This window comes from Rattus rattus, chromosome 3 (genome assembly GCF_011064425.1).
Source record: "Rattus rattus isolate New Zealand chromosome 3, Rrattus_CSIRO_v1, whole genome shotgun sequence".
Taxonomy (NCBI): domain Eukaryota; kingdom Metazoa; phylum Chordata; class Mammalia; order Rodentia; family Muridae; genus Rattus; species Rattus rattus.
The window spans coordinates 98,653,951-98,670,383 of record NC_046156.1 but is presented as its reverse complement, the minus strand read 5'-3'; the positions used below and the strand labels follow the sequence as shown (position 1 = coordinate 98,670,383).

At 40.4% G+C, this 16,433-nt stretch overlaps 1 protein-coding gene across 3 annotated transcripts in view; it reads right to left on the bottom strand.

Annotated features, from left to right (window-relative positions):
• Nbea (neurobeachin) overlaps positions 1-16,433 on the bottom strand; it is a 532,117-nt gene that overhangs the window by 162,317 nt on the left and 353,367 nt on the right. For all 3 annotated transcript variants that reach the window (XM_032898369.1, XM_032898367.1, XM_032898366.1), the window contains one exon: positions 14,043-14,186. In XM_032898369.1, the coding sequence (XP_032754260.1) occupies positions 14,043-14,186 (144 nt within the window). The remainder of the gene's footprint in view (positions 1-14,042; positions 14,187-16,433) is intronic.

Here is a 16,433-nt window from a genome sequence, read left to right as displayed (position 1 = left end):
GGGAAAATCTAAGAAAAAAGATCAAAATGTTTTAATTTCAAAATAAATTAAATTTCAGAAGCACATTTATTTTGAAGTGCTAGGACATTTTTAAGCATTAAAAAGCAGAGGTGAGCCTAGAACTTCAAGCGGAGGCACCCCGGTGTCTGAGTTTGAGGCTAGCCTGCTCTACAGAGTGAGTTCTAGGACAGCCATGGCTACACAGAGAAACCCTGTCTCAAAAGTCCACCATGGCCACCAACAGCCATGAGTAGGAGTGATCTGGAGAGGTGGCTCCTGGCTAAGAGTGCGCCCTGGCTTTGGTCTCCAGTGTTCCCATCAGGTGATCACAGTCACCTGTAGCCCAGCATCAGGAGGTCCAACCCTGTCTTCTGGCCTCCAAGTGCACTTGAACTCAGGTGCACATACCAAGCACAGACACATAATTTATAAAATAAAGGGTAAAGAAGAAATGTTTGCTATGTGACTGGGAGAGGGGAGAGGGTTCAGAACAATACTGAGAGAATCTTAGCTTTCTATTATCTAGGACAGCTCCTTGTGCTCCAGGTATTTTCAGTGTCTCAAGGGGAGATGCTGAAGGTTTTTATAGTGTACACTGATACCTGTCCAAAATAAATGGCCATTTTGAACATTTTCAAAACTCCACAGGACATTTCTGCTTGAATTAGAAAATGCTGACTTCAACAACCCACAGAGTACGTTTTAATGGTTGTGCACTTTAGTCTTAGTAACATTTCCTCCAGCACGCTCATTACACAGTGCCCTCAAACTGTCCCACGATGGCTACACCAGCCTGCACCCAGACAGTGAGCTCTGATGCTCCTTGGTGACTTCTTGAGTGCTGTCGTAAAGATTGGGATTATCAATAACATATCATCCCCATCCCCTAGTTTCCTGAGATGACTATCTGATGCTTAGGAGTACAGAGTCATCCCTGGAATCCTGAGTAAATCTGTCTCTAGAAAGAGATAACTTCCTGCACAGTCTGAAACAGGTATGGGAAAACGAGAGGCCTCTCTCATAATAAGTAATTCAAGGCTGCACTTTGGCAGAAGGTTTTCCAGCCTTGCAGAGAACTGACTAAAGCTCCAACTTGCTTAACGCACCTATGCTGATAGTCTCAGGTACTAAGAGGCAGCCTGGTAGACTCGACCCTTATTCTTTCAATTATATCCCCCGATCCATCAGCTTAATACTCGTGCTCAAAAGAAGAGTATATTCTGCAGCGAGTACCACAGATTTTGCAGGAAACCTTTGAAGCACACAGTCTAGGTAGCGCAGTCCTGCAGTGTCCAGAACACAACTTTACTGGGAAGCAGTGACTGCGCTGGAGCTTGTGTGCTGATCTGCTTTCCCAGGTGATCCGGAGGAGATTTGTGTTTCCAGTTATGTTACAATTAGTTCAACATAAGGGAGACATCTTTCATCTTCTGAAATTAGGACTCGTTTATGGCACCAGGATGCCATGTTGTATCCGGGAAGAGTAATTCCACTAGACTAGATCCGTGAATAAACCCGAGGATGTGATTGGGATCTGTAGGAGCCGGAGGCTTAAGGGTCTCTGGACTGGAGCTTGGGCTGGTGCTAGCCTTCCTGCTCCCAGGGGTTCTGGCACATTTCCACTGCAGCCCTTGTAGGTCACGGACAGATTATTGCTCTGTTCTTCCTGTTCACATAAGCAACCTGAAGGTGGGCACGCTTTCTCCACTGAACTCAGAACTCTCCTAGAAGGCACTGTGTACTTACACAGAAAATGATCTATACCACTGTTTCCTTTGTAAGCCACAGTAAAAGTTACTTAAAATATCAGATACGATTTTCTATGTTTTATTTTAAATTGTCCTTTAAAAGCACAAGAGAGACTGACTCCTGGAGAAAATAAAAATTTAATACTATACTAAAATCCACTTGGGAATTATACTTGATTATTCTATTATGCCCAATATATATTATTCATCAAATGGCATAATTTTATAACTGCCACAATCTTCTCAGCATGCAATTTGTTCTTTCTTTAGAAATTAGGTATAGAGGCATTTAACTAGCATCCCTTCACTAGTGCAATCAACAAAAAGTAATGGCTGTGTGTTGTACTCTTGTGGGAGCTAGAGGGAATAGAGTAATGTATAAGGCATGAATTTCATAAAGAAGGATCTTACAGTATGGGGTAAAAAAAAGAATTGAGTTGTATATGAATAATTATGCCATAGAGAGAAGAGCTCATCTGAGCACCATATAAAGCACAGTGTATGAATTAATCTTGCTTATTCCTTTCAGCAACGCAGTCTGTCAGCTACTGCTGTTGTCCCCATTTTACAGATAAGAAAATAACAAACAAGGTAGTTTAGAAAAGTCCTTCAACTAGTACATAGCAGTCCAAATTTAAATTATATACCCTTATGTGTACTACCTCTTATCAAAGAAGAGGTAAAGAACCCTGCAGACACTTTGAAGTGTAACAGTTTTCACTCAGGGTTGAGGTAGCTGGCATGGGATTGTAGAAGAGCAATGCCCTGAGCTGTGATGAACGGGTATAACAGGCAGCCAATGTGGGGGAGAATGGAGGGCTTGAACTCACAGCTGCAAATGGTATGAGCCTGGGGAGCAGGACGAAGGGCAGAGAGCAGGGGAAATGGCACTGAGAAAGCATACTCAGCTTCAGTCATCAGATCTGTTAGAGGACGGCAGTGGAGATCAGACAGTGCATTATACAACATTGGTGTGGATCGTTTTTTGTGGGGAGGATGCACAAACTCTATTGAGAAAACTGGTAAACACATGGCCTCTTTGGAAAGGTCATTCTCTGTACCAGCGGTTCTCAGCCTTCCTGGTGCTTCAGCCTTGTAATACAGTTTCTCATTCTGTGGTGATTCTGACTGTAAAATTATTTCATTGCTACTTCATAACTGTAATTTTGTTATCATTATGAACCGTAATGTTAATGTCTGACATGCCCACAAAGGGGTTGTGATCCACTGGTTGAGAAACACTGCTCTGCAAGTATCTCTCCTGGTTTAGAATTTCATATTTTGAAGAAAAATTAAATGTTACCCTTGTCCTGATGTCTTCCCCTATCTGAAGGCTTTCTGCACCAGACTTACCCTCATCTCCTTTTGTCCACTTTCTGGAACTGATTTCTTCCTTCCTGTGCAAGCCAGCTGCTCTCTGCCTGAGCGTTTGGTGTCACTTTCCCTGCCACCTCAGCTTCTCTCTCATCTGTGCCCTCGCCAGGCCTGCCAAGGTTAAACATCAGTTTTTTCTCTCCTGTTCAGTTCTTTGGCTACATTCCCGTCTGGCCTGCTGCCAGGGTGTTTGGGAAATGTACATGATTAATAAGAGCAAGTTACAAAACAAAAACCTGTAATCTTTTTTCTACCAGAATCTTTCAGACACACTTTCCTAGAGGATTGCTTGTGCAGTGGCTTTAAAAATACCTGTGTTCCAAGGAACACCAGGTTCAAGTTGCTGAACCAGTGCTTTCGAGTCCACGACACAGGACTGTCCTGCTGTCTTCTGCCCTGGCCTCTGCAGTGTTGCTGACAGCTCTCTTCACTGGCCGGAAGCCTGCTGTTTCTTGGAGCTCTGCAGCTGGTCTGAGGCTCTCTGCTCTCTGTATTACCCATTTCCTTGGTGACCTCAGTGGTTTAAACTCCAAACCTCACTCTGCTCTCTAACTTTAGGAAATTAATATATCCCTTTGAACATGTTTTAAATCCAAAAAATGTGGCCTTTACCCATGGTTCAACAGACAGGTCCTCTAGAGCAGGGGTACTATCATGTATCTTTTTATTCCATGTATCGCCATGGCTTACAAATAATACATCTTCAGTATTTATTATATTTGATTTGGTTGGATAACCACATCCAACTGGAATGAAGTATGAATCAGGACTTGGAAAATGGTGGCTAGCGGCCTGCACATCCTTTCAGCTCTTGCCTTTCTATTTTTTTCCTGGCAACTCTTATTGTAAACTAATTTTTAAAAAGTAATTACATAATCGTGTGTGAGTGTGTGTGTGTTCTCTGTCTGTCTCTCTGACACACACACACACACACACACACACACACACACACACACACACACACTCGCTCACTCCGTGGTACATTTGTGGAGGTCAGAGGACAGCTTATCAGAATTAGTTCTTGTCTTTCTTGATGCCAGGTTTAGAGACTGAACTCAGGCTGTCAGAATTGGTGGCAAGTGTCTTAATTCACTAAGTCATCTTGCTGGTCCCTTATTCCATTGTTCATTAAATCTATTTAACAATATAGATGGCAACAATCCACTTAACTAATTTGTTAACCAATTCAAAGTTTCAAAAACCACCACCAGCACTCCCAGTGATATGAGGAAATGGATAACAGTGTCTGAAAGAGAAGAAAAGTAGGTTAAGTTTTGGCTCCAAGTCTCTAGACTGAGCTGGAGGGTTAGTGTTTCCACTGCTGCAACATAACTTCTAAAGTTTGGTCTCCATTCTAAGCCACAGACTGTCCCTTCTCAGCCTCTACTGCAGTCTCCTCTCAGTCAATGTTAATCCTGTCTCCCACCTGCACTTCCCACTGTCTAAGCCACTCTTGCTCCTCAGAAACTATTTTTTGGTAAGTGAAGACCTTCCTAAATCCAATATTTAGGTATAGAATTTATGTTTTGCTTTTTAGTTTCTCTTTGAATTCCTGACTCGCAAACAAGTTGAATGAGAGAAGCACTTTGGCTGTTCTTAGCTGGCAGATGAGCTAGTTGTGTAAATTGAGAGAAAAACTTAACTTTTGAATAAAAGAGAACAAAGGATACTCTAGTCACTATAAAACTGCCTGAATATTTTGTCTGATAAAAAATACCAATATTTAGGCAGTAAATTCATTCTCTTTTAAAGATTAAAAGGTATATGTGTTTTATCTTTATTTATAAATCAATTAAATATTTATTCATTTAAAAATTATGCATATGGGGTTAGAGAGATGGTTCAGTGGTTAAGAGTACTGGCTGCTTTTTCAAATTCCTGAGTTCAATTCCCAGCAACCACATGATGGCTCACAACCATCTATAACAAGATCTGATGCCCTCTTCTGGCAGGCAGGTGTGCATACAGATAGAGCACATATACATAAAACAAATAAATAAATCTAAAAAAATATGCATACATGTGTGTTTCTGTGAGTATATGCAATATTCTTGTGGGTGTCTAGGAAGGGCAAAAGAAAGTATTGGGTCTCCTTGGGCTGAAGTTAACCGGTAATGGTGAGCTACCTAATATGGCTGCTGGGAATCAAACTCAGGCTCTCTGGAGGGGCACAAGACTCTTAACCTTTGAGCATGCTCTTAGTCCCCATGTCTTGTCTATCTGAACCAACAGAGGATATTCTGCTGCAATAAATGTTTGTAATCTGTTTGCCATACACATTCTTGTACTCAAGGCTCTGGTTTCTGTAGGAAGTATTAAGTTACAGGAATAAAATGGTTCAAAACACCATCAGCATGCACAAAGACTTGCTCATCCTTTGTACAGTGCAGGGGGAAGCCGTCTTTCACCTAAGCTTGGCAACATTGCTAATGCCTCTCAAAGAAAGGACCAGGGCACTTGTGGGTGTGGCAATGCAGACCAATCCTCTTCCTTTGCTCCAAAATGCTAGTGTGAGCATTGTGTTCACTGCAAAGCAGTTCTTTTATCTCATATTTTCCTTCAAGTGTATCAAGCAACACAATTCATGTACCTCTATTAGGCAATGAATATCTCCATTCATGTTCTGTCCCAAACCAGTAACGTGTGAAAGCTTGGTGTCCCATATACAGAGAGCCACAGTCTACCAATAATAATAATTATAATAATAATTAGGTGATTACTGTCCAATTTTTCAGATTAGAGGTATAACAATAAATTCTTAAAATTTTGTATCCAGAGAAAGATGTGAAGACAAAATTATGTTCAACCAAAACAATGTATTAGAAAAGATCTTAATATTGGTGTTTATAAACCACTCGACCATAACAAAGGATGGCTTATTCTTAAAATAAAAAAGATGTGGAAATGTTATATATGATTTGAGACATGGCTAATGTCTAATGGACACAGTTGAATTGTGTTGTTATTATAGTTTAAAATTTACAGTCGGGTTAGCAGGACTGTTATTGCTATAAAGAGTACTTCAATATATTTTATAGGCTACAGAACTCATGGTTGAAGAGGACATATATTTTTGGAAACAGGACTATAGCACAATAAAATGCTCATAGGTATATACTGGCTTGGTGGCTGTGAGAATAATGATAATCAAAGAACACTAGGTATTAACTATGGGGCCTTTATTTTACACAGTTATAAAGTTAAGTAATTTAGCTTTTGTAAGAAATGGGCATGTGAATGTCATTTCAAAGCAACAAGTGAATTCTGTTTGAGGCTAAATGTGAACCCTTTCTTTGGGTATGCCATTTATGACTGGCAAAGCAACTTCTAAATTCAAAGAGAGAGAAAAAAAGACTTACGAAGTCTCTTAAGGCTTTCCCAACATCAAATAGCTTTTACTAAACAACGTTTTGATGAGTTAAGTGTGAGTGAGTCAGGAACATATGGATTAAATTTCCCTTGAAACACACATGCGTTTAAAAAGGGGGGGGTGTGTTTGGTGGAATCCTTAGTCAAATGCATTTTAGAGAATTCAGAATGTTTAAGAGACATCTTTCTCTGAATACAAATATCAGTAGATTAATTCTAGTTAAAAATCTATAACTAAGTTACATTAAAATACAAGTGAAAGAATCTTAAATAAATACGTGTGTGCTGTTAAGATTGGCAAATGCCTTCTGCTCCTTATGCTAGAGCTGCACAGCATGGGAAGGGTGGACCTGGGCAGGGCGCGTGCACTAAGTGTGGAACAGAGGTGTCTTCTTCTCCCTGTTCCATGAAACAGTTTATGAACTCTCAGCTTGTAGCACTATGCTGTCTCCTTTTGTTTTATTTTTCTAGAGTTTTAGTTTGCACGTTCTCTGTGCATTGCATACCCACCCCGAATCCATCTCTCTAGTTCCGTGGTAATCAGGAACACTGAGTAAGAACCACAGAGCTTGTTTCTAGGGAGCAGGAGAAAGGTCCTGGGGTCCAGCATGTGTCTTACTAGGTGCATTCTTATTGTACTTCCCTCTGAATTTGAGTTATCATAAGAGAGTGTGTGTAAAAGTACTTGTATAAAGGATTATAAGTCTCTTACCTTGAAAAACAAAACCTATGTAAAAAGCCTGGTTTACATTGTAAAATCCTTTTCCCAGCACTGCTATTTAAAAATCTTTACTACTCTTTTTAAAAAGTATTCAAGGTACCATTCTGATCTGTTGGTCATAGAACAAACTTTCTATGCGATAAAGCGACCTTTCTTAATTGAGAGCAGCACTGCTGTCTTGGCCTTATAATCATGAAAACCTTCAGAGTCATTCAGTTAATAAGGGCATAATTAGCAGAAATCAGATGGAGAATAGATCAGCTCTAAGTTTCTCGATCACAGGTTCTTGCCAGGGAACCAGGTAGGCTGACTGCAGATCTTCACCTCTTCTGCTCCTCCAGATCCAATTCATTCAGTCTCATCCTCAGCTCTGTAGCAGAATACCCTTTGTCCCTGACCCCATCCCCAACTGATCACAAAGATCTCCTCCAAGCTTCCTTCCTCCAACTCATCTCATTATTCCTGCCTTGAACACCAGCAGGCATTCCCTGAGAACACATTAGCTGAGCAGGCCATGGAAACAGGTGAGGTAACTAAAACCTTCACCACTCCCTCCTCTCCTCCAAATCCAATTAATTTGTGTAAAGTCTTGGCTCTCTTATTTACTAAACTTTACCAAAGGTTCAGTAAGTAAGAGTTGTAAGCGTTACCCATTTTCCTCATGGCTCAATGAAAGACATTGCACAGTCTTTAAGGACTGTGGTGTGAGAGGAAAGAAAAGTTCATTTTGGGGTCTTATGCAGCCTCCAGATAACAAATTGTGAAAAGGCCCAACTGAAACCCTCAAAAGCAATCAGTGCACAGCCTCCTTAGTGAGCATCTGGCAGGCTGATCATTAAGTTACTGTCTTGGGCAGAAATCCCCAGAAATAGATGTCATGTACATGAAATCATATGCACAACGATTCAGAACATTATCATTACAAATAGCCCAAAGGAGAAAGGACACAAGTGTCCACTAACCAGTGAACAGACAAAATAATGCAGTCCATGTACCAGACAGAACAGACACACTCCACCCTGGGCCATCCCCAACAACTTCCAGTTGAAAGTGAAAGAAGACAGACACAAAAGCCCCAAGGTGGAACTCACAGACACACAACACATGGAGGCAGAAGAGTCAGGCGTTTGCCTAGAAAGGCAGGGGAGAACAGACAACCAGAGAGGATGGCCAAGGGGCACAAACTTTATGTAGAGGAAATGGAATATTCTGCTTGTGGGTATGGTTGTGTAATTGTGAATATACTAAAAATCATGATTTTTCTATTTCATCTGTATTTTTTTTTTTTATTAACTTGAGCATTTCTTATCTACATTTCGAGCTAAATCCTAACCCCAATTTTTTTTTTTTTTTTTTAAAGTGTTATTCCTTTCCTCCCGGGCAAACTTCCCCTAATCCCTTCCCTCCCCTTCTTTGATGGCTGTTCCTCCCCATCCTTCCCCCCATTGCCCCCCCCCAACATGTAATGTATTTAAATAACATTTCCCAAGAGCTGTCCAAAATTTTCCAAGGACTTACATGCTTAGCCAGTGAATAGTACTTTAAATGAACCTAAAATTGAGATAGGTTTTATCTAAGAGGAAATAGAAGTGTATGAAATAGACTTTGATGGTTCATTTTCAAAGGTGGATCAAGCCAGCCTTTATAAATAAATGCACAGAGAACAGTTGACTTGTGAATGCACACTAGTCCAGCTATTTGCTACGCTCCCAACTCTGCCAACATATCTATCCCCTTACCTGAACTCAAAGTTTAGAGTAGAAAATTCTAACAGCCTAGTTTGCTTGCAAGATCACATATCTGATAAGCTTTGTAATAAACAGAATGTGAAATGCAGAGATGAACCCGGATGTGATTTTTGTTGAATAAAAGAAAAAGTGTAAGTAATGAAGGGAAGGATAAAGACCTAGATGACAAGAATATCCTTCCTGACTCTACAAATGAGGTGGGAAGGGGCCTGCGCTAGGCTCGGTTTATAAACTGTTCTCTGCAGTCAGTCAGTATGCCTGCCATGGTAGACTGAGGCCTAACTTTGCAAGTTCAGAAAATAAACTGCCTCACTCTTGCTACTGTGAATTTTTAGTTCTCTTACTGTGAAGTGAGAACCTTGGTTTCTCGTAGAGAGGATATAGACTGGAGAGAAAAAAAGGACTATTTCTGGTGAAAAATGTTTGAACATTAGACTTATGGAAAAATATTTTTAGATATTGGATATTAAATGGATGGTAAAAAAGTTTATTATGCAAAAAGCAATAAGTAAAACTACTGCAACTTATAAAACTGATTATAAAACATCATTCCTGTCATTAACTCAGTAATATTCCCTAAATTTGTAATACTAAATTCTGAAAATAACAGTAATGGAATTTGGCTAAGTAAAATATTTTCACTGTCAGTATGTTCGTCTCTGAGATTTATTTTATCTTATGTGTGTATGTTAGTGCCTACATATAGTATGAACATCATGCATATAGTGCCTTTGGATGCCATAAGAGAGCCACTGGAACCTGAGTTACAGATGGTTGTGAGCTGCTATGTGGGTGCCATGCTGAATTCAGGCTCTGTTCCAAAGCAGCCAGTGCTCTTAGCTGCTGAATGCATCTCCGGCGTCCTCCCCGCACCCCTCCTTTCTAAAAGGCTCATTATTTTATTTCATGTTTATTTTATGTGGTGCTTTGAGTGAAATGGGACCCACAACTGAGAGGGAATGGCACTATTAGGAGATGTGTTAGGGGTACTGTGTTGCTGGGGGTGGGCTCTGAGGTTTCAGATGCTCCAGTCAGGCCCAGTGCTCTCTCTCTTCCTGCTGCCTGCTGATATGGATGTAGAACTCTTTCTCCAGCTCCATGTCTGCACTCATGCCTGCATGTTTCCTGCCACAATGATAATGGACTTGGACACCTCTGAACTAGAAGCTGGCCCAATTAAATGTTTTTCTTTTAAAAAGTTGCTGTGGTCATGGTGTATCTTCGCAACAGGACATTAACTAAGACAATGTGTAAGACAATGTGTGCCTACAGGTAAGTTTATAAACCTCATGTTATGCAGGTAACTGAACCAGAAGACAGTTTTAGATTTCATGAAACAGGAGTTAGAGATGGCTATGAGCCACCCAGTGTGGGTGCTGAAAATCAAACCTAGGTCCTAAAAGCAGAAAGTGCTTTCACACGTATCCCCAGCCCCAGTGATAATTTAAAAAGAAGTGCACTGTACCAGTCGGTTGGCCTTTTATAAGGTGAGTGCATCATCCCCATTTACTCACATAAATTCGAGTTATTCTTCAATTTCATTAATTGAAAATATTCAAGAAACAGCTTGATAAGTCTCAAATAAAATAACTGGCATTGTAGATTAAATTCAGTTAGCTTATACTAATTTACTTAATATTTATAATATTTTATTTATTATACTAATTTATTTATACTAATATACTATTTATGTATTTCAAGTACAAATATAATGAGTAAGATGAAATATTTAGGCATATATGGAATCTTAGGGCTAATTCACTTTGGTGGATCACTATGAACTAAAATAGCAATTAAAGCAAATTAGGTAAGGTGTTAATAATATAATGATTACTTAGTTGATTGGCATGCTTGTATACTAAAATTCTGCTAGCTGCTCGCTGCAAACACAGTGAGCTGCGTGATCAGTAGCCATACACATTTAACTTGCCTCTCCAGAGGAATATCTTGGGAAGAAAGGAAACTAAAAATGAAAAAGAAAATTACGTGACATTGAAACTACAGAACTTTATGAACATTTTATTTCTATTAAAAGCTGAAAGTACCAAACAATAAAGAATGTATGACCATCAGCCAACATCCAAATAAAGTTTTGCTGTTTAAAAGCATTCTTAAAAAGAAAAAAGATTAGAAACCTGTAACCAAATGGACTTGGGCATATTTCTGAAGCTAACCTGACTGCTCTCAGTTGCTGTGCGTCGGCCCGGCCTCTCAGTGCTAATGTGAGGTGGGGTCACAGGAGAGAACACTGAGTCTGTGCAGTCCACGAGCGTCTGTGGGAGGCATTGAGTCCTCAGCTGTGCTGCGTCTCTGTCAGCAAAGCAGGGTTTATGAGGAAAGGACAATGGACTGTGCCCAGAAGCAGACTAAGCTTAACTAGTTACTTGTGTGTGTGTGTGTGTGTGTGTGTGTATTTATGATGCTTTATTTCTTCTATTTTTTAAAATCATTTATTGATTTTAATTTCATGTATACTGATATTTTGTCTGCATGTATGTCTATGTGAGGTGTTAGATTTTTCCAGGAACTAGTTAGAGACATTTGTGAGCTGTCAGGAGAGTGCAACGCATTGAACCTGGGTCCTCTGGTTTACTGCTGAGTTCTCACTCCAGCCCTAGTGCTGTGGACATGACTCTTACATTAAGAAATAAATCTGTAGTTTTGACTTCTGAGATGTTAGTAGATGATGGTGACTTCACAGAATGCTTTCTGAGACACCAAATGAACATGACATTATATCAATACAATACACAGGTTTTGGGATCTTCTACAATTTAATTTAGAGCTATCTCCTGTAATGGTGAAGTTCTTTTTAGGCAGTATACAGCACTATCAGGAAAATTTAGGATAAGTTATGAATAAGGAATACATTATTATTTTAAAATTTTACTGTCTGAGACAGCAATAGCCATGATAATGACAATTATTTCTTAGAAAAATGTTACCCATTTATATCCTTATTAATAGTTGATTTTTATTGAACTTTGGAATCCGGGTCTGAAGTTAACTTTTGGAAGTGAATTTTGTGTGGCACTATGTGTGTCATGACAGGGGAGATCAATAATGGACTTAGCATTTACAAAATTCTCTCTCCTCCCTCTCCCTCCCTCTCTCTCCTCTCCTCTCTCACACTCCACACACACACTCTCTCTTCTCTGTCTCTTTCTTTCTCTTTCTGGCACACTCACCTCCCACTCTCTCCTTTACTCAAGGCTCCAAGCGACACACTGTGCTGACTATGCAAGGGATCATCAATACTTTAGGAAAATAATCTAAGCTTTGCAGAAGATAAAGGTCCTACTGGAAGAAGGTGAATTAGGGCCCAGCGGATATGGACAAGTACAGACTCGCTCAAAGAAAATCTGCTGAAGGGATGGAGCCGAAGGCCCAGGTGACAGACGGCTGGAGTTATCAATCTCTCATGAAATGTCACCATTATTTATAATATATAATAGTAATTTATTCCAAGGGTACTTTTATTTTTCTAAGGTGTCCGATCTTCATGTTTTCACTGTTTTGCTTACGAACAGAAATGAAGTTAGCTTCCATTTAAGGGCAGAAGCACAGAAGAGTTACTATTATTTGGTAGGTGGTGATACTGGTAAATTAATATCAGTACCGAGCAGATTTGATATAAGCTTCAAGAGACCAAGGAAACTTGAATTAGTTATTTTCAGAGGCTCAAAGCGCCAGGTAAACTAAAGCACGTAGTGGTGAAGCATGGATGTGAGTACAGGTAAATAAAGAAGGTGAACCAGACATCAGTTCAGGAAGAGGCACACGTGCTGACAGAGGAAACGACAGCCTTCATCTGCTTTCATTTCCAAAAGCAAGATCTGAGTGTTTACTTCAGAACTTGAGACAAACATTTGGCACTAGATTCAGGAAACAGGAAAGACTTTAGAAATAGGAAACAGTTTCCATGATACAGAGATGTAGTGACAGGCATTTCTAGGACCTGGCACTAGGATGGTCTTCTTGCTTAGTATATTCTTCATTCAGAAGTGGAAGAACAAGAGTCCATCTCCTGTGTGCTACGAATACTAAGATCTCCACTGTAGGAATGAATCACTGCAGGATGTTATATAGCTACAGGAGATTATTTTCAGTAAGTAATCTCCTGGAAACAGAGTGTCATATTATAGATAGAGAGATAAACACAAGCACACGCTCCACTGCCACCTTCTCCTCCAATGTTATATGGGCTGAAAACGACTTGAGGTTACAGCTCAAATGGAGTCTGAGACTATGAGGTAGGGTGGTTCTGCTGTCCTTTGTTTGAAATCCAATTTCAGTACATAGGTCAAGCTGCTCTTTAACTCAAGGTCCTCTTGCCCAGTGCTGAGATGGCAGTCTATCACCATATCCAGCTAACATAGGAGCTTTACCCTGGCTCTAGGTAGGATATAACCTCCCAATCTGGTTGTTGGGCTCCGGGCATGCTCCAAGCCTGTATCCCATTTCTATAGTTTTCTTTCTGGCCTGCTTTTATCAGACCTCAAAGGTTACTGGCTGACCTTCTAAAGTATCCACAGCCAATCATGCCATGGCAGATCCTGTTCTCAGTGGCCTCAGACCAGCACCAGGACAACGAGAAGCTGAGGGTGGAGCAGGGGAGGTTAGCTGTTTGTAACGGGTTTAGAACTGTGAGGGCAGAGCAAAACAGGAACAAGACATTCCAAAAATTCAGCCTGGAGGGGCTGACAAATCCCATGCTCACCTTGCGGAAGTGGCCATTTTCCAAGGCTGATGGCAGGTTAGAGACCCAGAAGTCAAGGGATTCATCAATCTACCCACCTCCCAAGGGCAGCGGCACTTTTATGTGAGGAACTGTACTCAGAATTATTTTCCTGTCCAAAGCACTGTTTCTCAGTACATAGTGTGCTGCTGCTACTTACAGTCGGGACGCACGTTTGCTTCAGGTCCTAGATCAGTGCTGGAGACTGAAGCACACCAAAGTATCAGCACTCACAGGACTGAGCGTGACGGCAAACATTGACACACATTTCTTCACCAGATGACAGAGTGAGTCCTGTGGCTTTATGTGTTCCTCACAACAAGCAGAAACATATTAACAAGTACCTGCAAGGTTGTCAATTTCTTTCTCCTGGAGCAGGCTGACCGCATCATCATCTCCTTCCAACATAAGCTCAGTCTCTGAGTTCTGGTTCACAATTGCTTGGCTTCTGAAAGCTTTCTTGGACTTCACCACGTCTTCTTCAGTGCCTGTGTTCAAGCAGAAGCAGTGTAGGTTACTGTGGACGTACTGCACTCAGTGGGTGTTGCAGACAACATTTTCTTCATTATATGTCGTGTTTGCGTTTCTTTACACTTACAGAGCACTTTAAAATACTTCTTTATTTGATTGTTTTTCAAAACTTGAGACAAATACTGCTATTGCAAACCAATGCCTCAGTGGAGTCTACACGGGTTACATGAGGTTCTTCTCTCACTGCTCATGGGTGATTCTTATTTCTGCAATACCAGATGAAGGACAGAGCCTGGAATGTTTCATTCACCCCAATTACAGACCCTGCACACTAGGAATGTCTAGGGGGGTTGTTATAGTCACAACCCCTTTTCTTGTTGGGTAGTAAATCGGAGGAACTTTGAGCTTGCCTGCTTTAACAAAAAGGTTCGAATGCAACCAGCATAATACTATCCATGCTTTCCCCAGCTGAGCTAAGGAGCTTCTTCCTCCTCCAATACAGTTCAGGTCAGAGGCTGACCACTGCACTACTGTCAGTCATTACCTGGTAAGGTATTTCACAGCTTCATGGCTCACATGACCCTCAACATTTTTTCAGAATGGCTATCATACAATACAAGCATGTTTCGTATTCCTGTTTCGTTTTATTTGTTAACCCCCTGTAATGAACACTCACAGTAAGAATTACACTGTAGAGTAAAAGACTCCCTGGCAAGCTGACCAAGTCCTGTTAGCCTCTCGCTGCTATCCTTATATGACCTCTTCCCATTTCTCTGCTTTGTTCTAATTGCCATTCACAATTCTCTTCCCCCAGACATCTGTTCTAAGTAACCGTGTGATGTCACAGCTGATAGCTTTGGCTACACATTGGAGGTGGGATCTCATGTGCCTGTCCTCTACACTGTGCTTCTGTGACATCTCTGCAGCATAGAGGTCTAGCAGTTGGTAAGGGCACAGGACTGGCTGAAGTGTAGGTGTCAACTAAGTCCCTTCTCTTGACTCTCTGACTTGTCAATTCTTTCCCATATGCTCTCCCCACACCTCAGGAAGGCACCTCAGGTACTGCAGCTGCTTGCATGTTTATCTCCGCAGGTGCCCAGAGGCACTTTTGATGACTGGAATGTCATCTCTGTAACACAGTGCCTGGTAAGAAGCAAACACTGATAAACCCTGAATGAGTGAACTGAGTCACAGGACTCATCTCTGGATAGCTTGAAATCAAAATTTCCCCAAATGTTCCATAATCTCATTGATTTGTGTTAATTTGTGCAAAATGGAGCTCAGTTCTTTGCATTAAAGTAACAACGTACTTTAAGTTTCAGTCAGCCTAATAAGCAAGTTTTTCTTTATATTACTACCATGTTAAAAAAAAAAGATTTATGTGACTTTATGTTATCACAATAAAAATCTACCCATAAAGAACATGCGATAGAAGGAAGGAGAGCTTGGAAATGCATCAAGCTTTGTTTTGCATCTGTTCTCTTCCAGCTCTGAAGCAGCCAACATTTGAGTCTTTGAATCTTTTAGAGATTTGCTATAGATATTGGTGCCTACACACAGAGTGGGTCATCCTTGCTGAGTGATACCAGCTCGCAACCCACTGAACTTACCAGCTTTGTGGAACTGAAACAAACATTTGTCTAGATTAGAGTATATGAGATTTAAAGGTGCTTTTCAATCACAATATCCTTTATGAATTAGAGTTTCATCCATCAACATTACAGCCAAAGGAGGAAAGGTCTCAAAGGGCTGTCTCATTACAAGGCTTGTAAACACTGTCCTTAGAAAGAATTGGTTTATCACCTAACAAATCAAAATCTGATTGAGAGGAGAATTTATTTGAGATCATCTGTCTTAGAAGACATGCTGAACCAAATGCACTTCTTGGCCTCTTTAGCCATTCATCAAGAAATTAACAAGCGAACGTCGCAAACCGCCAAGAATGCCTTAGACTTGAAATGGGAATCATGAAAAACAAGTAAAACTAGACAAAGGAGACAGGGATGATTATTTCCTAAAAAATATGAAAATGGCAAGGAAATGCAAAGTTTTTGAAGAATAAGTACCATGAATTTGTGGATGAACAAAGTGCAATGTAAAATTATGGTTTCATTTCCTCTCATGTTTTAAATTTAGGAATGCATTTTCTGTAGATTTATTCATAGAGTTACAGAGACACAGTGTAGCCCTGAAGACATTTTTCCTTCATAAGTTTCTCTTAATAACCAGGAAACTAGTGAATCCAAGTATATTTTAATTAAGGT